Here is a 20,808-nt window from a genome sequence, read left to right on the forward strand (position 1 = left end):
GAAGGAAGGAAGGAAGAGAGAGAGAGGAAGGAAGGAAGAAGGAAGGAAGGAAGGAAGGAAGGAAGGAAGGAAGGAAGGAAGGAAGGAAGGAAGGAAGGAAGGAAGGAAGGAAGGAAGGAAGGAAGGAAGGAAGGAAGAAAGAAAAGGGTCTGTCTGCCCCGAGTCTGAGTCACATCCAGCAGTCCCTGACGCCCCCGAGTTCAGAGACAGACCTCGGGGGGTGGGTGCCAGGAGCCCCCCGCGGCTGGACTTCTGGGGGCCACGCCCAGACGCCGGGGCAGGCGGGGTGGTGGGGGGGGGAGAAGGCCGGGTGGGTCCCCTCACAGCACGGCTGGCTGCGTGGGGTAGCGGCGCTGGGCCAGGCGGTTCGGCCGGTTCTGGCTGGGCACGGTGGAGAGCTGGAACAAAGCACAGACCCCACCTGGGTCAGTCCAGCACCCCCCCACCACCCCCGGGCCAGGGGCACCCTAGGGCGCCGGGACTCAGAGCACTGCTTTGGCTTGGCCTGCAGGGGGTGCAGTTTATCCTCGATCAACCCACGTGGCCCCTCTAAAGTGGTGAGAGAAACGGATGCTTGGAAAGGGGTACAGAGCCCCCCCAAGGCCTGCAGCGGAGAGGCGGGGGTCGTGCGTGTCCACAAGGACACCTTGAGCACCCCATCATTCACGGCCTCCCCTGCTGCACCTCCCAGCGGCAGGCTGAGGAAAAGTTCAAGGGCATAGCACAGCGGGGAGGGCGTTGGCCTTGCTCGCGGCTGACCCAGGTTCGATCCCCAGCATCCCATAGGGTCCCCCGAGCACCGCCAGGAGTGATTCCTGAGCACAGAGCCGGGAGTCAGCCCTGAGCATCGCCGGGTGGGACCCAAAAGAGCAAAAACAAATAAAACAAAAAAAAAAAACTTAAACAAAAAATGGTCAAGGGCGGTGGTATTAAGGCTCTGTCATTGATGGAGCATTTTTGGGGGGTTTGGTTTGGAGGTCCCACCTGGCGATGCTCAGGGCTGACTCCTGGCTCACTCAGGAATCACTCCTGGTGGTGCTCGGGGTACCCTAGGGGATGCCGGGGATCGAACCCAGGTCGGCCGCGTGCCAGGCCAACACCCTCCCCACTGGGCTATTGCGCTGGTCCCTGCTTGAGCATTTTCCCCCTGAAGGTCGCACCCAGTGCACACGAGGAGGCAAAGTTCATGCTCAGAAACACACACACACACACACACACACACACGTATGGATACACAATCCCGCATACTCACATATGCACATCCGTGTCCACACACTCATGCACAGGCACACGCGCGTTTGCACATGCATGGACACTCACACAGATGAGACCGACAGCTCCAAGGCAGAAGCACCTGCCTGGCGCGTCTGTGATCCTGAGTTCGATCCCCAGCACCGCAGCCACCCCCACCCCTGAGCGGGAGCACTAGACCCTCCCAGCCCAGTGAGCCCATCAACGCAGCCGCCCCCCGCCCGCCTCCCTCCCCTGCTCACCCTCCTCACCTGTAGCATCTGAGCTGGGTTGTAGAGGGGCACAGCCCCCTGGAAGTTGGGCGGAGGAAGCAGGAAGCCGGGGTTGAACTCTGAAGGGCGGGCCTGGGACAGGAAGTCACGAGAAACTGTCAAACCCGAGCATGGGGCCGGAGCCATAGCACAGCGGGGAGGGCGTTGGCCTGGCACGCGGCCAGCCCGGGTTCGATCCCCGGCATATCATAGGGTCCCCCGAGCACCTCCAGGAGTAATTCCTGAGTGCAGAGCCAGGAGTGAGCCCTGAGCATCACCGGGTGGGACCCAAAAAGCAAAAACAAAAACAAAAAAAAGAAAGAAAAAACAAACAAAAAAGAGTCTCAAGTGGAGCAATAGTCCAACGCATAAGGTGTTTGCCTTGCTTGTGACTGGCCTGGGTTCGATCCCCGGCATCCCCTAGGATCCCCCGAGCACCGCCAGGAGTGATTCCTGAGCGCAGAGCCAGGAGGAACCCCTGAGCATCGCCGGGTGGGACCCATAAAAAAGCCAAAAAATAAATTAGTTAATTAAAAGAAAACTTTTTTGGAGGGGGGGTCACACCCGGCAATGCACAGGGGTCCTACTGGCTCTGCACTCAGGAATCACTCCTGGCGATGCTCGGGGGACCCTATGGGATGCTGGGAATCGAACCCGGGTCGGCCGCGTGCCAGGCCAATGCCCTCCCCGCTGTGCTATCGCTCCAGCCCCAGTTAATTAAAACATTTTAAAAAACACTTGTGGGGGCTGGAGCAATAACACAGCGGGGAGGGCATTGGCCTTGCACACGGCCGACCCGGGTTCGATTCCCAGCATCCCATAGGGTCCCCCGAGCACCGCCAGGAGTGATTCCTGACTGCAGAGCCAGGAGTAACCCCTGTGCATCACCGGGTGTGACCCAAATGGCAAAAAAACAAACAAACAAACAAAAACCACTTGTGTCACCGGCAGCTGCCTGGGACCAAGAGTGTGACTAGACCCCGGGGCGAGAGGCAGACACAGCCCACCCTGGGGGGGCCCCGGGGGCCATGAGGGGACTCGGGTGCCGCCGTGGCCCAGTCACACAGGAGGAAAGCCGGAACGGACAGGCGGACCCGGTGGCAATGGCTCTCCGAGCCAGTGCTCTGTAACCCCCAGGGTGAGGGCCGGCCGGTCAGGCGGACTCCCGGGAGGGGGGGGGTCCACTCAGGGGCTGAGCACTGGCTTCGCAAGCAGGGGGTCTGGGCTCCATCCCTGAGACCGCACGACCCCCGGGCATTGACTGTTGCAGGCCTCGCCAAGGACGCTGAGTCCCGGGTGCGAGCTCAGTGGTGCTGGGACTCGGCTGGAGAAAGCCGATCTGGGGGGGGCTGCGGCGACAGTTCAGCAAGGAGGGGCGCTGGCCTCGCCCACGGCCCACCTGGGCCTGGAGAACCCAGCCCAGCCGACACCCAAAGCCTGACTCCAGAATCCACTTCCGGGTCAAGCTAGACAGCTTGGGTGGGTGGGTGCGGGCAAAAAGATGGTCCCAGGGCTGCACACAGGAGGCCGGGTTGACCCCCCAGCATTGCAAGTTTCCCTGAACACCACCAGGAACATCCCCGAGCACTGTGCCAGGAGCAGCCGCTGAACACTGTGCCGGGAGCAGCAGCCGAGCACCTCCACAGCTGAATAAATAAAATGCCTCTTGTTGTACCCTCCCCCCAACACACACACCGTGTTCTGGAGGTCTGGGAAGCCTCCCTGGGTGGGACCCCCGGGACCCCCAGTTCCGGTCACTCACCGCAGGCCCGGGCAGGCCTCCAGTCCTGGAGCCGTCGGCTGCCCCCAGGCTGGGCAGGGGTCCCAAGACGTCCCCTAGGGAGCAGCGGGCGTCAGTGGGCAGAGGGGCGCCCCCCACCCCGGGCGGCCAGGGGCCGGGAGGGGCCGTACCTGGGCCCCCGGCGATGTCCGTCAGCGGCTGGAAGGCCGAGGAGGGCGTGAGGGCGGGGCCGGGGTCTGCTCCGGGGGGGTCCTGCGGGTGCAGAGAGGGGCCACGGTCTGCCCTGCGCCCCCCGCCTGGGGCTACTGGACCCGTCACAACCCCCCTCCGCCCAAGCCCCAAGACCCTGAGCCCTCCCGACCCCCCCCCCCACGTCCCCGGGTGAGCCCTCCCCCGTTCCGGCCACCCGTGCAAAGGCCCTGCTCTGTGGGGGCGTCACCTCGGTGTCCGAGGGGTCTTCGTCCCCAGACGATGAGGAGCTGCTGGGTTTGGATCGGAACCAGCTGAACCAACCAAAGCCGGAGCCCTGGAGAGGGAGGGGGGGGGAGGGGTCACTTCCGGGTTCCCTGAGGGGAGATGGGGGGGCGCCCCAGGAGGGGGCAGGGGACCCCCCCCCACCCCGCCAGGCCCAATTCCAACCCAGCAGCAGCCCTGGGGGAGGGGGAAAGGGGGGGAGGGGGAGGGGGTGGAGGGGGAGGGGCCCCACCTTGGGGTTCTCTTTGCCGCTTCCTTGCTTCTCTCTGGTGGCGGGTGATTCCTCCTCCTCCCCCCTCCCTCCCCCCTCCTCCTCCTCTTCCTCCTCCTCCTGCTGCTCCTTCCTGGCCGCACTCCCTGGGGTCCCCGGCGCCCTGGGAATCGGGGTCACCTGGAGAGAGCAGGAAGGAGCACGGGGCTGTGAGCCTGGGCCGCCCCCCCCACCGCCACTGTCCCCCAAGGCCTGACAAGCCCCACCACCGAGTCTCCGTCGAACGTCCTATTCCCCGGCTTTGGGGGGGTCTGCGCTCGGTCCTGAGTGATTCACTTTGTTAGTTTGGTTGGTGGGTTTGGGGGTCCCACCCGGCGATGCTCAGGGCTGACTCCTGGCTCTGCACTCAGGAATTACTCCTGGCGGTGCTCGGGGGACCCTAGGGGATGCCGGGGATCGAACCCGGGTCAGCCACGTGCAAGGCCAATGCCCTCCCCGCTGTGCTCTCTCTCCAGCCCGGGTCCCGCGTGACCTTCCCCCTTGCTCTGCGTTTCCCTGGTGCCCCGGGGCCTTCCTCAGGCGACACACACAAAAGAAGGAGAATCCACCTTGCCGTGAGCACTGTTCTGTGAGTCTCATAGGCGCTGGGAGCACAGACCTTGCTTTGGCCTCCTAACAGTCTGAGGGCGGGACCGGAGCAATAGCACAGCGGAGAGGGCGTTGGCCTTGCACACAGCCAACACGGGTTCGATCCCCGGCATCCCCTAGGCTCCCCCGAGCACCGCCAGGAGTGATCCCTGAGTGCAGAGCCAGGAGTCAGCCCTGAGCATCGCTGGGTGGGACCCAAAAAGCAAAATAGTTTAAAAATAAATGAAAGCACATATGAGTATTTACATGTCTATTTATATGCATGTGCACACGTATGTTGTGTGTGTACCTATATAAACGCATGCATGTAGGTGCTATTCAAGCACATTTGTGTATACAGGCAGGTAGACACGTATGCAGGGATCACTAGAAAAGAGTCACCAGGGATTTGATTATATCCATGTATGTTGACACCGACATGCCCATGTGTGTATGTGCACGCATGGCAGCCTGTGTGTGTGTGTTTGTGTGTGTGTGTCTGCATGGAGAAACACACAGCTAAGCGCAGAGAGCACAGAAACGCAGGGGTCAGAAGGTCCCAGGCCGGCAACAGTAACGTGCAGGGTTCAGGCCGCCGGGAAGGAAGACGTGAAGCCTGAAGCTGTTTGAGGCCTGCGGCCTCCTGGGGAGAGCCCAGGGACACAACCGAGGGGGACACGGGGTGGGGGTGAGAGAAAGAGAGAAGGAGGGAGAAACAGGGAAAGCTAGAGAGGGGGGAAGAATGAGGGAGAGAGATGGAGGGAGAGAGCAGAGAGGGGAGTAATGGAAGGAGAGAGGGGGCGAAGGGAGGGCAGGGGAGGAAGGGGGCGAGGAGAAAGGAGAGGGGGGAGAAAGGGGAGAGAGGAAAGGAGGAGGGGGAGAGAGGGGAGGGCAGCGGAGGGAGGGGGATGGAGGGGGAAAGAGGGGAAGGCTGGAGAGGGAGGGGGAGGGCAGAAGAGGGAGGGGGAGAGAGGTGAGGGAGGGGAGGGAGGGGAGTGAGAAGGGGAGGGAGGGGGAGAGAGGGGAAGGCAGAGGAGGGAGGGGATGAGAGGGGAGGGCAGGGGAGAGAGGGGGAGAGAGGGGGAGAGAGGGGAGGGCAGGGGAGGAGGAGAGAGGGAAGGGCAGGGGAGGGAGGGGGAGAGAGGGGAGGGCAGGGGAGAGGGGGAGAGAGAAGGAGAGGGAGGGCGAGGGAGGGGGGAGAGAGAAGGGGAGGAAGGGGGTGAGGGGAGGGCAGGGGAGGGAGGGGGAGATGCAGGCTCCCCGTCTGAGACACGGGTCACCCTAACACTCTGGCCTGAGCACACACACGTCCACATGCACACACGTGACTGGGCGCGTGTGCACACGGGTACACGCGTGTCCGTTCCTCACCTGCGGGCCGGGCGGCACCTCCACACCGTCCAGGGGCAGGAAAGGCTCCGGGGCCGGGCCGGGGTCCCCTGCTGCAAGAACACGCCCCGCTGTGCCCCGGAGGGGACCTCGCTCGCCGGCCGCCCCCCGCCCCCGCCCCCGCCCCAAGCCCCCGACCCCGACCCCCGCCCCCGCCCCCGCCCCAAGCCCCCGCCCCCGCGCCGCCCAGAGCCCCTGGAGCTGGACTCGGGACCCCCAGGCGGCCCCTCCGGGCCTGAGACCCCGGCCCACAGCGTGGTGGGGGGAGGACCCGGACGCGTACGGACTCACCGGGGGTCAGGGAGGCCCCTGGCCCTGCCACGCCGCCCCCCACGCCCGGGGCACAGCGGCCGGGGGCACCGGGTACAGCGGCACCGGGACCCCCACGGGCCCCGCCGCCCCGTCCGCAGAGTAGGGGCCGGGGGGCTCCAGGGGGGGCTGCAGGAACGAGGTCACCGCGCCGTCACTGAGGCCTTCGGGGTCGCCTCCAGGGCCTGGGAGCCCCCCAGGGAGAGAGTTTCCTACGGAACACAGAGAGAGACAGCGAGAGAGAGAAACAGAGACAGAGAGACACAGAGAGACAGAGACAGAGAGACAGAGAGACAGAGACAAAGAGAGACAGAGAGACAGAAACAGAGAGACAGAGACAGATAGACAGAGAGACAGAGACAGAGAGAGACAGAGAGACAGAGACAGAGAAAGACAGAGAGAGAGAAAGAGAGACAGAGCGAGACAGAGAGACAGAGAAAGACAGAGAAAGAGACAGACAGAGCAAGACAGAGAGACAGAGACAGACAGAGAGACAGAGACAGAGAGACAGAGACAGAAAGACAAAGAGAGACAGAGACAGCGAGACAGAGAGACAGAGACAGAGAAAGACAGAGAGAAAGAGAGAGACAGAGACAGAGCGAGACAGAGAGGCAGAGAGAGACAGAGACAGAGACAGACAGAGAGACAGAGACAGAGACAGAGAAAGACAGAGAGAGAAAGAAAGAGACAGAGAGAGACAAAGACAGAGAGAGAGGAGGAGATTTGGCATCTACCCGGCCCAGCCCCCCCAGAACCTCCCGGCCCATATTGGCGCCAGGCTGGGCACGTGGGGGACACGGGCTGCTCCCCACTGACCACTGGGGGCTCAAGAATCAGCCCTTCGGGGCTGGAGCAATAGCATAGCAGGGGAGGGCGTTGGCCTTGCACGCGGCCGACCCGGGTTCGATCCCCGGCATCCCCTAGGGTCCCCCGAGCACCGCCAGGAGTGATTCCTGAGCACAGAGCTGGGAGTCAGCCCTGAACATCGCCAGGTGGGGCCCAAAAAACAAAAAAAAAATCAGAAACTGCCTAGCCTGGTGCCCCCCACTCCACGCCCCCCAATCCGAGACAGAGCAGTGCACCCCCCCCCCCCCCCGCCGCCGGCCTGACCTCCCCAGCACCACCCCCTGGGGGGAAATACACCGTCCTCGGCCCGTCGGGGCAGGAAACGCAGGGCCGGCCCCGCCTCCGGGCTCCAGGAGGGAAGGAACCGTCCCGGGTGGTCCAGCGCCATGGCAACCGCCAGGAGGAGCTTTGAACCCCGATGGGGATGCTGGGCCGGTGAGGGAGGCACCCAAGGAGGACGGGGCGGCCCCTCTGTGGACCCCACCCCAACCCCCCATACTTGGCTCATCTGTCGGGCCGCCTGCACCGGCTCTGCCAGCTCCTGAAACAGCTGGGTAAACTGAGGCCGGGTCCTCAGCGTCGCTCGCTCCCTTAGCCTATGAAAAAGCAAGCGGGATCCCTCTGAGCAGGCTGCGAGGAAGGAGGGGCCTGGCCTCACCCCTGCCCGGGCTCGGCGGCCAGGGGACCAGGGGAGCCTCATCATGTCCCAGAGCCACCCCCCCGTGGGTGACAGTGCCCGGGATCACAAGGCGTTGGGGGCAGGGAGGAGGGCCCAGGGTGTGTTGGGGTACAGAGCTGGTTCCCCAAAAGACAGGAGGCAAAGCTGGTGGGATCGCAAAACGCGGACGGCCACCACGGAGAAACGGCGCGGGGATCCCCCCGAAAGTTGAGGGAGGGGTCCCTCCTCACTGCTGTGACACCCAGCATCCCCCTCCCGGGGTATTTCTCTGAAAAGGAACTGCTTATGGACACAGCACACCCCACACCCGCCGCAGCGGTGAGCAAGATGAGAATTCTGCGGGGAATATTACGCAGCCGTCAAAAAGACAAAGCCCATGCTAGTGGGAGACAAGGGGCGAAGACCTCCGGGGCTTTGATATTTAACACCAAGGATAAAAGAGGGACTAGAGAGGGTGGGGGGCGAGATGGGATGAAGCCATAGTACAGCAGGGGGGACATTTGCCTGGTGTGGGGTTAACCTGGACTCAATCTCCAGCATCCCAGAGGGTCCCCCGAGCACCGCCAGGAGTGACTCCTGAGTGCAGAGCCAGGAGGAGCCCCTGAGCATCGCCGGGTGGGACCTAAAGCCCCCCAAAAGGAGGGGGATGGGTAAGATAGTGCAGCAAATGAGGTGCCTGCTTTGCATGCATGCAGTGGCCTGGGTTCGACGCCCAGTACCACATATCGTCCCTACCGAGACCCGAGCACCCTCAGGCGCGATCCCTGAGGACAGAGCCCCGCCAGGTGTGGCCCCAAAGCAACACCCAGGGCCACAGAGACAGCACAGCGGGTAAGGCACGTTCCCCCACCCGCCCACCTCTGGGTCAACCCCCAGCACCACACCTGACCCCCAGACCCTGCCACGAGACGCGGCGGCAGGAGGAAGCCCTGAGCACCACTAGCTGTGGACCCCCAGAACAAAAGAATTCGAAAAAGGAAGAGGTCTTCGCTCAGAAACTAAAGAAGGTTCCTCCTATCACTGGCTGGGTCACAGCGCCTCCTGCTGGTGGCAAAAGTGCACTGCAGCCCGGGAGCAGAGGGCGGCAAAGGGCAGCCCTGTCCCGCCCCTGCCCCGCCCCCTGCACCAACCCCGCCCACTGCCCCATCCCCGCCCCATCCCCAGCTCCACCCCCTGCCTCAGTTCCGCCCCTGCCCTAGCTCTGACCCCTGCCCTAGTTCTGACCCCTGCCCTAGCTCTGACCCCTGCCCTAGCTCTGACCCCTGCCCTAGCCCCGCCCCCTGCCCTAGCTCTGACCCCTGCCCTAACTCTGACCGCTGCCCTAGCTGACCTCTGCCCTAGCTCTGACCCCTGCCCTAGCTCTGACCTCACCCTAGCCCCACCCCTGCCCTAGCTCTGACCCCTGCCCTAGCTCTGACCCCTGCCCTAGCTGACCTCTGCCCTAGCTCTGACCCCTGCCCTAGCTCTGACCTCACCCTAGCCCCACCCCTGCCCTAGATCTGACCCCTGCCCTAGCTCTGACCCCTGCCCTAGCCCTGGCCCCTGCCCTAGCCCCACCTGCCCTAACCCCGCCCCTGCCCTAGCTCTGACCCCTGCCCTAGCTCTGACCCCCTGCCCTAACCCCGCCCCTGCCCTAGCTCTGACCCCTGCCCCTAACTCTGACCCCTGCCCTAGCCCGGCCCCGCCCTGGCCCCACCCCCCTGCCCTAGCCCCGCCCCTCCCGGCTTCGCCCTGCCGCCGGTCCCCACGCACCTGCAGCGCCTCCTGGTGGCGGCGGAGCTGCACCAGCCACTCGGGCTCCGAGTCGCCGTGGCCGAGGCGCGGCTCGAGCAGCGGGTCCGAGAACTTCAGCCTCTCGGCGAGCTGTGCAGGGCGGGGGTGGCCCAGGGGAGGGGGCGGGCGCAGAGGAGGGTCAGAGGGCGCAGGAGGCCACAGGAGCCTCCACCGCGGTTGGGACTGTCTTTGGCCAGGGGTGAGGGGCGACAGCCCAGCGGGGAAGGCGTGGCCCAGCACGCGGCCGACCCGGGTTCGATCCCCGGCGTCCTCTAGGGTCCCCCGAGCACCGCCAGGAGTAACTCCTGAGCACTGCTGGGAGTGCAAAAAGCAAAAAAGCAAAAAGAAAAAATAAATAGTATCGCGGGTGAGGCATCTGCCTTGCACGCGGTCGACCCGGGTTCGATCCCCGGCATCCCATAGGGTCCCCCAAGCACTGCCAGGAGTGATCCCTGAGTGCAGAGCCAGGAGTCAGCCCTGAGCATTGCTGGGTGTGACCCAAAGCAAGAACTGCCGGCTGGTCGCGGCCCAGGGACTCCTCGCGGGTAACTGGGACAAACTCTGGGCCTGTTTGTCTGCGTCCCGGGAACTCAGGCCACTTTGCTTCCACTGGCTTTGTAAAACGGCCCCAGTGGTGAGCTACTCCAGCACCTAAGAGCACTGTAGAAGGATCACTTCCTGTTCTGATCACTCGGTGTATCTGCGACCCCCATGCCCAGAACGACAGGGGGCAGCAGAGTGGCGACTTTTACCGTAGCGGGAAAGACATGCCGAGGGGGGGATCCGCCCAGATGCGTCGCCCCCCCCCCCGCCCCCTCCCCTGCACCAGGTCCCGCGAGACTGCTGGGCCCTCACCTTGATGAGCTCGGCCAGCAGCACCGGGTGCCCGTCCCCGCCCTGGCCCAGCACGGCCGTGCCCACGGCCTCGCAGTACTGCAGGGCCTGGGACGCCAGCCCGTGGTCGGCCAGGCGCGCCGCGTACAGCAGCTTGTACACCTGCAGGGGAGGGGAGGAGGGGTGAGGAGCAGGTGGGGGGAGGGGGAGGGGGAGGGAAGGACGGAGGAGAGGGGAGGAGGGGGAGGAGGGAGATGAAGGGGAGGAGGGAGATGAAGAGGAGGAGGAAGAGAAGGAAAGGAGGAGGGGGTCGGGGGAGGATCAGAAAGGGGAGCACGGGGAAGAGGGGAGGAGGGAGAGGACAAGGGGGAGATGAAGGGGAGCACGGGGAAGAGGGGAGGAGGGAGAGGAAGTGGAGCATGGGGAAGAGGGGAGGAGGGAGAGGAAGAGGGGGAGAAGAAGGGGAGCACGGGGAAGAGGGGAGGAAGGAGAGGAAGAGGGGGAGAGGAAGGGGAGCACGGGGAAGAGGGGAGAAGGGAGAGGAGGGGGGAAGAGGAGGAAGAAGGGAGGGAAAGGAGGAGGGGTGGGGAGGATGAGGAAGGGAGCACGGGGAGGAGGGAAAGGAGGAGGGGGAGGAGGAAGGGGAGCACGGGGAAGAGGGGAGGAAGGAGAGGATGAGGGGGAGGAGGAGGAAGGGAGCATGGGGAAGAGGGGAGGAAGGAGAGGAGGAGGGGGAGGAGGAGGAAGGGAGCAAGGAGAAGAGGGAAGGCGGGAGAGGATGAGGGGGAGGAGGAAGGGGAGCACAGGGAAGAGAGGAGGAGGGGGAGGAGGCCCAGACACAGCCGCAGCAGGGGGAGAGAGGGGGGAACCTCCCCAGCCAACTGACCACGGTCCCCCCCACCCCCAGGCCTGGTCCCGGGCAGGCAGGACAGGGACCCCAGCCCCGCCCAGGGCGAGGCCTCTAGCCCCCGACCCGGCCGCCTTCCTTGGGCCCCTCACAGGCCTGGACGGTGACCGTCCTCCCCCAGCCGCCCCCCCACCAGGCTCCACCAGACCCCGAGTGACCGTCCCGCAGTGACACGCAGCAGAGCAGGGGTGGGGGGGGGTGGGACCTGGAAGGACGGGATGGAGGCCTGGGGCCGGCCCAGCGTCCGGCAGTACTCGAAGGTCTCGGTCCTCTGGATGGCCTCGGTGGTGGCGAACTGCAGAAAGGCTTGGCTGGGGGGAGGGGAGGGAGGAGGGGGAGGGGGAGGGCGGGGGAGGAGAGGACAGTGATAGCGTCTGCCTGGCACGCGGCCGACCCGGGTTCGATCCCCGGCATCCCCTTGGGTCCCCCAAACCCCACCAGGAGAGACCCCTGAGAGCAGAGTCAGCCCTGAGCATCACCAGGCGTGACCCAAGGACATTTATGGGGGCCCAAGGTCACACCTGAAGGTCAACAGAGGTACAAGGGGCCTTTGCACAGGGGGTTTGTGGGGTCCCCGTCAGGGCAGCGGGCAGACCTCCAGCTGCTTCTGCCAGCCTAACAGTGCACGCACGGGGTTTTGTTGTTGTTGTTGTTGTTGTTGTTGTTGTTTTGCTTGTTTTATTGTGTTTTTGGTCATCGGCGGCTCCAATCACGGTGCCGGGCCGCCCCCCAGTGGCCAAGCGGGCGCACTACACCCGGAGGACGGGGACGCGCGCCCTCTCGTGGCGCAAGGAGGCATTGCGGGGCATTTCCTTGCTCTCCCCCCCTCCCCCGCCACCCTGGGGTGGGATTCTTCAAGGAGAAGGGGGTCTCCCCGCCCCCATACCTGTGGCTGCTGCCCAGCAAGACCAGCGGGTCCGTCTTGACGGGGTAGTAGCCGAAGGGCACGTGTGCCATGAGGTAGCAGAAATGCGCGGCTTCCACCAGCCCCTTGGAAGCTGCCGGAGAGACGAGAGGGGGATGGGGTCACCCCGGGGGGTCGGCGGGGACACCCCCAACCCCGCTCCCAGCTCCCTTCCTCCCACCCCCGACATCCCAAAGGCCCCCCCTTTTTTTTTTCTTTTTGGGTCCCACCCGGCGATGCTCAGGGCTGACTCCTGACTCTGCACTCAGTAATCACTCCTGACAGTGCTCGGGAGACCCTATGGAATGCCGGGGATCAAACCCGGGTCGACCACGTGCAAGGCCAACGCCCTCCCCGCTGTGCTATCGCTCCAGCCCCTCCCGCCCATCTTCAATGACCTTAACCTCAAGTTTCATCAAAAAGGTGGAAGACCCCCAACCAACACCAGCCACCCCTTCCTAGCCATGAGCTGCCTTCCGTCGGGATTTTGCAATTTGGGGGCATATGCGGTGCCCGGGATCGAGCCAGGCAGGTCAGCCACATGGAAGGCAGGTGCGCTAACCCTTAGGCTCTCTCTCTGGCCCTCGTGGAGGAATCCAGAGTTTAACCGAGCAATAATCCCCAGAGTATGACAAAATCTTTGGCCGAATTTGAGAGCCACTGATCTGGAACGTTCTAGAGCACTTTCCCTGATAAGAGTCATCAAGACCCCACGGTGACCCAAATGGCTTGGCGGGGCAAGGGGGATGGTGAGTGGACAGGACACAACTGTCTGAGGGCGAGAGGCCACTTCGGGCTGTATGGTGACAGGACACACAGTGTCACCTGCCCCCGCAGCGAGCATCTGGGCTGAGCTGGTCCACAGCAGAAATGCTGAGGAACAACCGGGCACCCTGGGGCCAGAGAGGGGGGGGGGGGCACCGCGGCAGGGCGGCGGGCTCGGGTTCAAGCCCTAGAATGCATGTGGCTCCCAGATGTTCCGGGAGGGACCCCTGAGCACAGAGCCAGAGTCAGTCCTGAGTACAGACAGGTGTGGCCCAGGAAAGGAAGGGAGGAAGGAAAGGAGGAAAGGAGGGAGGGAAAGAGGGAGGGAGGGAAGGAAGGAAAAGGAAGAAAGGAGGGAAGAAAGGAAAAAAGGAGGGAGAGAAGGAAGGAAAGAAGGAAGGAGGAAGGAAGGAGGAAGGAAGGAGGAGGGAAGGAGGGAGGGAAGGAGAGAGAGGGAAGGAAGAAGGGAGGGAGGGAAGGAGGGAGGGAGGGAGAGAAGGAAGGAAAAGGAAGAAAGGAGGGAAGAAAGGAAAAAAGGAAGGACAGAAGGAAGGAAAGAAGGAAGGAGGAGGGAAGGAGGGAGGTAAGGAGAGAGAGGGAAGGAAGGAGGGAGGGAGGGAGAGAAGGAAGGAAAAGGAAGAAAGGAGGGAAGAAAGGGAAAAAGGAGGGAGAAGAAAGGAAAGAAGGAAGGAGGAAGGAAGGAAGAGGGAAGGAGAGAGAGGGAAGGAAGGAGGGAGGGAGGGAGGGAAGGGAGAAAGGGGGAGGGAGGAGGGGAGGGGGAGGGAGAGGGAGGGGCGGGTCAGTGGCCGAGCGCGGGGGCGGGGCTTACCCAGCGTGTCCCCCAGCGTGACGATGGCCCGCCGCTGCAGCTCGGGCTCCGCGGCCTGGTTGGACAGCACCATGGCCAGGTGGGGCCTCCAGTCCCCCCACTGCTGGTCCCCGCAGCTCTGGGGGGAGGAAGCGGCGTCACCCAGGAGTGCCCGGTCTGGGCGCTCGGGACGGCCGACACCCACGGGGGGCAGGACGCCAGCCGACCCCCGGGACCCCGTCACCCCGAGCAAGGCCGAGCACGGCTCCCAGCGTGGGGGTCCAGGGCCAAACCCATCCCTTGGAGCCACTGCCAGAGTCTCCCCCCAAAGTCTCTAAAATGAACCCCAAAACAGGGCCTCGAGCACAGTGGGGAGGGCACTGGCCTGGCCACGCTCAGCTCGGGCTGGACCCCTGCCCCCCTCAGGGACCCCTGAGCTGGAGTGACCCCTGAGTACCACCAGGTGTGGGCAAAGCCAAATCATCATCATCATCATCAACACCATTATCATCATCATCATCACCATTATCATCATCATCATCATCATCACCATTATCATCATCATCATCATCACCATTATCATCATCATCAATCATCACCATCATCATCATCATCATCATCATTATCATCATCATCATCATCACCATTATCATCATCATCATCATCATCATCATCATTATCATCATCATCATCACCATTATCATCATCATCATCATTGTCATCATCACCATTATCATCATCATCATCATCACCATCATCATCATCATCATCATCATCATCACTGTCGCACTCATCGATGGGCTCGAGCGGGCACCAGTCACGTCTCCATGGTGAGCCTTGTTGTGACTGTGTTTGGCATCTCGAATACACCACGGGGAGCTTGCCAGGCTCTGCCGTGCGGGCGGGATCCTCTCGGTAGCTTGCCGGGCTCTCCGAGAGGGGGGGAATCGAACCCGGGTCGGCCGCGTGCAAGGCAAACGCCCTCCCCGCTGTCCTATCACTCCATCCCAATAATAATAACAATAATAATGATAATAATAGTAATAATAATAATAGTAATAATAATAGATGTTCTTGTGCGGAGAAAGGGATCGAACCCCTTCGGCCCACCAGGAAGGGCCCATGTCAGCCTGTGAGAAGCTGAACAACGATCCCCGGTTCCACCAGTGTCCCCAGGAAATAGTGAGTATGTGGGGGGGTCGGGATTCCCCGGCGTCCCCCTCACCCTGGGCACTCTCCCGGCCCCGCCCCGTCCAGTTACCATGGCCGCCTGCGGGATACGCCCGGACATGAGCTGGAAGAAGGTCTGCAGGGGGTCGTTGAGCGCCAGGGTGCTGATGAAGCTGCGGGGACAGGCGGGGTCAGCGGGGACCCCCTGGAGAGCCCCTCGCCCCCCACCCTGCGTGATTCCCCTCCCCCCACCTCTGCCATCACCACCAGTTCAACCTCTCAAACTCAGGGACTCCCCACCCCCACCCCCTACCCGCCCCCCAGCCCAGTCCCGGCATGTCTGGGCCTGTTCCAAAGCAGAAGCCCCAAGTCCCCTTGCAGATGGAACTTTCTAGAACAGTCGCTCCATGATAGACAGCTATGAGTCTTTCCCATCGCTGACCAGGTAGAGTGTATCCAGGAGGGTAAGACACTAAAGGGGACACAGGTCCCATCAGCCTGGCGGCGTCCTGGGTCCCGACACTCACCCGCTCATCACCCAGTTGTACGTCCTCGCGTCCATCTTGCTGGACAGGAAGAGCGCGTGGCCCCAGAGGTGGTTCTTCATGGCCCATTCCAGCGCCTCCTGGGGACATCAGACGCTCAGTCTCACCCAGGACGCGGGGGAGAGAGGGAGAGGGCGGAGAGGCCCCGCCAGCAGGGGGCGTGCCTGGGCAGGTGCAGAGGGTGCTAAGGCCCCGCCAGCAGGGGGCGCGCCTGGGGAGGTGCAGAGGGTGCAAAAGCCCCGCCAGCAGGGGGCGTGCCTGGGCAGGTGCAGAGGGTGCTAAGGCCCCGCCAGCAGGGGGCACGCCTGGGGAGGTGCAGAGGGTGCAAAAGCCCCAGCAGCAGGGGGCGCGCCTGGGGAGGTGCAGAGGGTGCTAAGGCTCTGCCAGCAGGGGGCGCGCCTGGGCAGGTGCAGAGGGTGCTAGGGCCCCGCCAGCAGGGGGCGCGCCTGGGCAGGTGCAGAGGGTGCTAAAAGCCCCGCCAGCAGGGGGCGCGCCTGGGCAGGTGCCGAGGATGCTGAGGCCCCGCCAGCAGGGGGCACGCCTGGGCAGGTGCAGAGGGTGCTAAAAGCCCCGCCAGCAGGGGGCGCGCCTGGGCAGGTGCAGAGGGTGCTAAGGCTCTGCCAGCAGGGGGCGCGCCTGGGCAGGTTCAGAGGGTGCTATAGCCCCGCCAGCAGGGGGCGCACTTGCCTTCTTCCTCCCGAAGTAGAGCAGCTTGGTGAATTTCTCCACCACCTGCGCGGGCGTCTCCACGCTCGGGGGGATCTCCCCGGTGAGCAGGTTCGGGGTCCCCAGGCTCAGCGCCGGCCAGTCCTCGTCGCTGTCCAGCCCGATGAGGTTGGCCACGGGCGGCTGGCGCTGGTACCGGTCCAGCTTCCTGCAGTCCTGCATGAGCAGGTCAGCGATATCCGAGCCCACCATGGACTGCAGGAAGGGGTGGGGGGGACCAGTGAGGGCGGGGCAGCGCCAGCCGGTGCCCGGTGGGGGGTGGCCCCCACGCCAGCCTGGCCTCTCCCGCAGTGCCCACCCTAGCTGGGAGATGCTTCTTGGGCGCTTCTCCTAAATTTATTTGATTATTTTTTTGTTTGGGTCCCACCCGGCAATGCTCAGGGCTGACTCCTGGCTCTGCACTCAGGGATCACTCCTGAAAGTGCTCGGGGGACCCTATGGGATGCCGGGGATCGAACCCGGGTCGGCCGCGTGCCAGGTCAGCGCCCTCCCCACTGCACTATCTCTCCCCCACTCCTTCTCTTATGTTCACGACCTTCCCTATGCACCCCCCGGCCCGGCCCGGCCCGGCCCAGTCCGGCCCCGCTTACCCCGTTCTGGCGGCACAGCAGAACCAGCAGCTTCCACAGGAGCGCGGAGTCTCGGCCCCGCGGGCTCTCGGCTCTGCAGCTCTGCTCGGCCTTGCGCTGGCAGAACGTCATGACGTCGACCTTGTACACGTCATCCCTGACGAGAGCGGGGGTACAGAGTAAGCAGGAGGCAGGCACATGCACACGCATGCACATATGTACACACACGCACATGTGCACACATGTGCATATACATGTGCACGCACACATGCACACACGCATGCACACACATGCATACACATGTGCACGCACACATGTGTGCACACGCACATATGCACACACGCGTGCACACACATGTGCACTCACTCACACATGCACATGCACACGCACACACGCGCATATATGAACACACGTGCACACATATGCACGCACACATGCGCGCACACATACACACACGCATATATGCACACATGTGCACACACATGCATACACATGTGCACGCACACACACGCACATATGCACACAGGCACACACATACGCACACATACACATACGAGCATATGCACATGTACGCACTCACACGTGCGCGCACACATGCACGCATACAAACACACACAGGGCTGCCCACTGCACCCAGGGCCAGACACAAGGAAGCTCTGGGAACCATAGGGGATGCAGGGGATCGAACCTGTATCTTCTGCGTGCTGGGTAAGTGCCCTTCAGCTGCGCTATCACTCGGGCCCGGGATAGGGATTTAAAACCAACAAGTGGGGCGGTGGTACTCCACAGGCTTGGCATGAGGGAGCCCTGAGGTCCACCCCCCGGAGTCCACCACCAAAACGCCCCTCTGCAGAGCGGGGCTAGCTGGTGAGCACCGCCTCTGCCCAGCAGGGGGCGCTCTGGACACGTCTACAAAACCAGCAGGGGCCTTGTCCTGCTCTCTCAGTGCAGTTCTCGCTCTGTCCTGTAGGGGTCAGGCGTGCACTTCCCACCTAAATGCATCCTATTTCCTTCCCAAGAATCGGTTCCACTATGAGCCATTTGTCTGTGTGTGTTTTTTCCCCCAGGTCGTGGTTGGCTATTTCCTCCCGCTAAGACTCGATAAGTATAGGCAACTCCGAAAACCCCACACCGCTCCTGCAAAATACAACTGATTTCAGGCTTCCGTCACTGCACTGTCATCCCGTTGTTCATGGATTTGCTAGAACGGGCACCAGTCAAGTCTGCATGGTGAGACTTGTTGTGACTGTGTTTGGCATCTCAAATACGCCAAGGGGAGCTTGCCAGGCTCTGCCGTGTGGGCAGGATCCTCTCGGTAGCTTGCCGGGTTCTCTGAGAGGGGACGAAGGAATCGAACCCAGGTCTGCTGCGTGCAAGTCAAACGCCCTCCCCACTGTGCTATCGCTCCAGCCCTTCAGGCTTCTGAGCCTTAACATTTTCCGTCAGCCCGTTGACAAGCCAAGCAGTTGTTCAAATAGCTCTGGACTCTTTCTTACCTTGCAGCGTGGAAAATTCTACTCCCGCGGGGTAAAGGTTTTCTTGCGAGATAGCCCAAATTTCCCCCCAAATGCTGGGCATCTAGAAGCCTTTCCCCAGGGGGGCAGAGTGAATGCACTTGCACGGTGCCAACCCCAGTTCAATCCCTGGCATCCCAAAGGGGCCCCTGAGCCCACCGGGAACGATCCCTGAGTGCAGAGCCAGGAGTCAGCCCTGAGCAGAACTGGCCCAAAAGTAAACAGAAACAAGGAAAAAAAAAACAACAGTTTTTTTTATCCGGCAGTTCCTGGAGTCACTCACCTTTTCAGGGGTCCAGAGAAGGTCCTCATTTCTTCTTGTTCCTCAGAATCATTAAGAATAACCTGCAAGGGGCAGGCAGGAGTGATAGCACAGCGGGGAGGGTGTTTGCCTTGCACGCGGCCGACCCGGGTTCGATTCCCAGCATCCCATAGGGTCCCCTGAGCACCGCCAGGAGTGATTCCTGAGTGCGAGCCAGGAGTCAGCCCTGAGCATCGCGGGGTCTAATCAAAACTTTTCTCTTAAAAAAAGGGGGGGAGGGGCTGGAGCGATAGCACAGCAGGGAGGGCGTTTGCCTTGCACGCGGCCCACCCGGGTTTGTTTCCCAACATCCCCTAGGGTCCCCCGAGCACCGCCAGGAGTGATTCCTGAGTGCAGAGCCAGGAGTCAGCCCTGAGCACAGCCAGGAGGGTCCCTCGGGGGCTCACTCCTCCCCCCCCCCTGCTGAAATGGGCCAATAGCGTCTCGAGGGAAGGATGAGGCGAGCAGGCGGTGAGGGCAGGTTGGCGGCGCGGGTGGGCCCGGCCTTACCTCCACGCTGTGCAGCTCCACCAGCGCCGGCCGGCCGTCTCGGGGCGCCCCCAGGACCAGCTGACCCCCCGGCCCGAAGCCCACGGGCACGTGCCGGGCAGAGAATTTCACGGGGTCCCAGGGCCCTGTGCCGAGACACGCCCTGCTCAGACCCCCACTGTGCCAGCCTCAAAGGGGGCCCCCGGGCTGAGCCCCGGCACCCCAGGGCCCCCCACACCTCCAGGAGTGACCCCCACGTTCCAAACTATGGTAGGGTCTGAGCCACGCACACACACAGGCACACTCACACACAGACACACACAAACACACACTCACACATGCTCTCACAAACACAGTCATACAAACACAACTCGCACACACACTCTCACACAAACACACACACAACTCACATACACTCTCAGCAATAAACACACGAACACACACTCAGACACACATACAACTCACACAAACTCACCAACACACTCTCATACACAGACACACAAACACACAACACACACTCATCAGTACACACAAACATATACACACACTCAGATACACAAACACACGCACAACTCACATACACTCTCACCAATATACACATACAAACACACTCAGACGCACATACAACTCACACATTCTCACCAACACACACTCATACGCACACACTCACACACAGACACACAAACACACAACTCACACACTCACAAACACACACTTTCAAAAACACACTCACAACACACACACTCACACACACATCTACACTCACACTCTCAAAAACACACACTCAAGCTCACACACAAACACAATCCTCATAAACACACACACACACACACACACACACACACACCAGGAAACAGAAGTAAACTCGAGAAAAACATCCTGGCAGTGTTTCTGTTGAATTCCGGCTGGGACCCCGTCAGGTGTGCAAGGCTGAGAGAGGGGAGGGACAGCCGGAAGGTTGAGAGGGGACAGCGTCCAGGTGCTCCCTGCCCCTGCGACTAACCAGGGTTCGATTCTGGGCACCCCATACCGTCCCTGGGCGGAGAGCCAGGAGTGACCCCTGAGCACCACCAGCTGTGGCCCCAAAACCCAAAACAGAAGATTCCAGATGGGGCTGGAGCGATAGCACAGCGGGGAGGGTGTTGGCCTTGCACACGGCCGACCCGGGTTCGAATCCCAGCATCCCATAGGGTCCCCCGAGCACTGCCAGGAGTGATTCCTGAGTGCAGAGCCGGGAGTCAGCCCTGAAGCCGGGGTCCGGGAGGGCGCGGCTGAGCTGGTTCCTGGGTCCAGCCGAGCCCCGTGAGGGGAGCCGGGATCCGAGGCTCTTGACCGTCCGGCCGGTGCTGACCTTCGCCCTCCTCTCCTGAACCGGGAAGGCAGCTGTTTCCAGGGGTTGCTCCCCTGGCAATAACCAGGGTCTGGGGGGCCGTGGTGGCCCAAACCCTCGGGGCCAGAGACACGCCCAAAGGCTGGGCAGGAGGGCGGCCCAGGCTCGATCCCCGGCATGTGCCAACGGTGGCAGGAGCACCGCGGGGAGAGTCCTGAGCACAGAGCTGGGAGTCAGCCCTGGGGAGCTGTGGCCCCAAAGAAGGAGCCGGAAGCGGGGGGCAGGCGGGGGCTCGGCCGGAGACGCCCCCCCTCCGCGTGGCATTGCTCACCCGGGTCCGCGTCCTGGCGGGGCTCGTAAGCGCTGAGGCGGGACCCCCGTTCCCACGGTGTCAG

The 20,808-nt window shown here is 62.8% G+C and overlaps 1 protein-coding gene across 1 annotated transcript in view; it reads right to left on the bottom strand.

Annotated features, from left to right (window-relative positions):
• Positions 1-320: 320 nt before the first annotated feature.
• Positions 321-20,808, bottom strand: part of SEC16B (SEC16 homolog B, endoplasmic reticulum export factor) — a 29,410-nt gene continuing 8,922 nt past the window's right edge. The window contains exons 4-22 of the mRNA XM_055121221.1: positions 19,105-19,271; positions 18,577-18,638; positions 16,801-16,936; positions 16,172-16,405; positions 15,467-15,564; positions 15,031-15,112; positions 13,791-13,908; positions 12,179-12,290; positions 11,498-11,603; positions 10,407-10,547; positions 9,531-9,641; positions 7,599-7,695; positions 6,279-6,465; positions 3,950-3,983; positions 3,683-3,769; positions 3,414-3,495; positions 3,265-3,338; positions 1,503-1,595; positions 321-398 (exon numbers count right to left, since the gene is read on the bottom strand). Coding sequence (XP_054977196.1) covers positions 321-398; positions 1,503-1,595; positions 3,265-3,338; positions 3,414-3,495; positions 3,683-3,769; positions 3,950-3,983; positions 6,279-6,465; positions 7,599-7,695; positions 9,531-9,641; positions 10,407-10,547; positions 11,498-11,603; positions 12,179-12,290; positions 13,791-13,908; positions 15,031-15,112; positions 15,467-15,564; positions 16,172-16,405; positions 16,801-16,936; positions 18,577-18,638; positions 19,105-19,271 — 2,099 coding nt within the window. The remainder of the gene's footprint in view (positions 399-1,502; positions 1,596-3,264; positions 3,339-3,413; positions 3,496-3,682; positions 3,770-3,949; positions 3,984-6,278; positions 6,466-7,598; positions 7,696-9,530; positions 9,642-10,406; positions 10,548-11,497; positions 11,604-12,178; positions 12,291-13,790; positions 13,909-15,030; positions 15,113-15,466; positions 15,565-16,171; positions 16,406-16,800; positions 16,937-18,576; positions 18,639-19,104; positions 19,272-20,808) is intronic.

This window comes from Sorex araneus, chromosome X (assembly GCF_027595985.1).
Source record: "Sorex araneus isolate mSorAra2 chromosome X, mSorAra2.pri, whole genome shotgun sequence".
Lineage (NCBI taxonomy): Eukaryota > Metazoa > Chordata > Mammalia > Eulipotyphla > Soricidae > Sorex > Sorex araneus.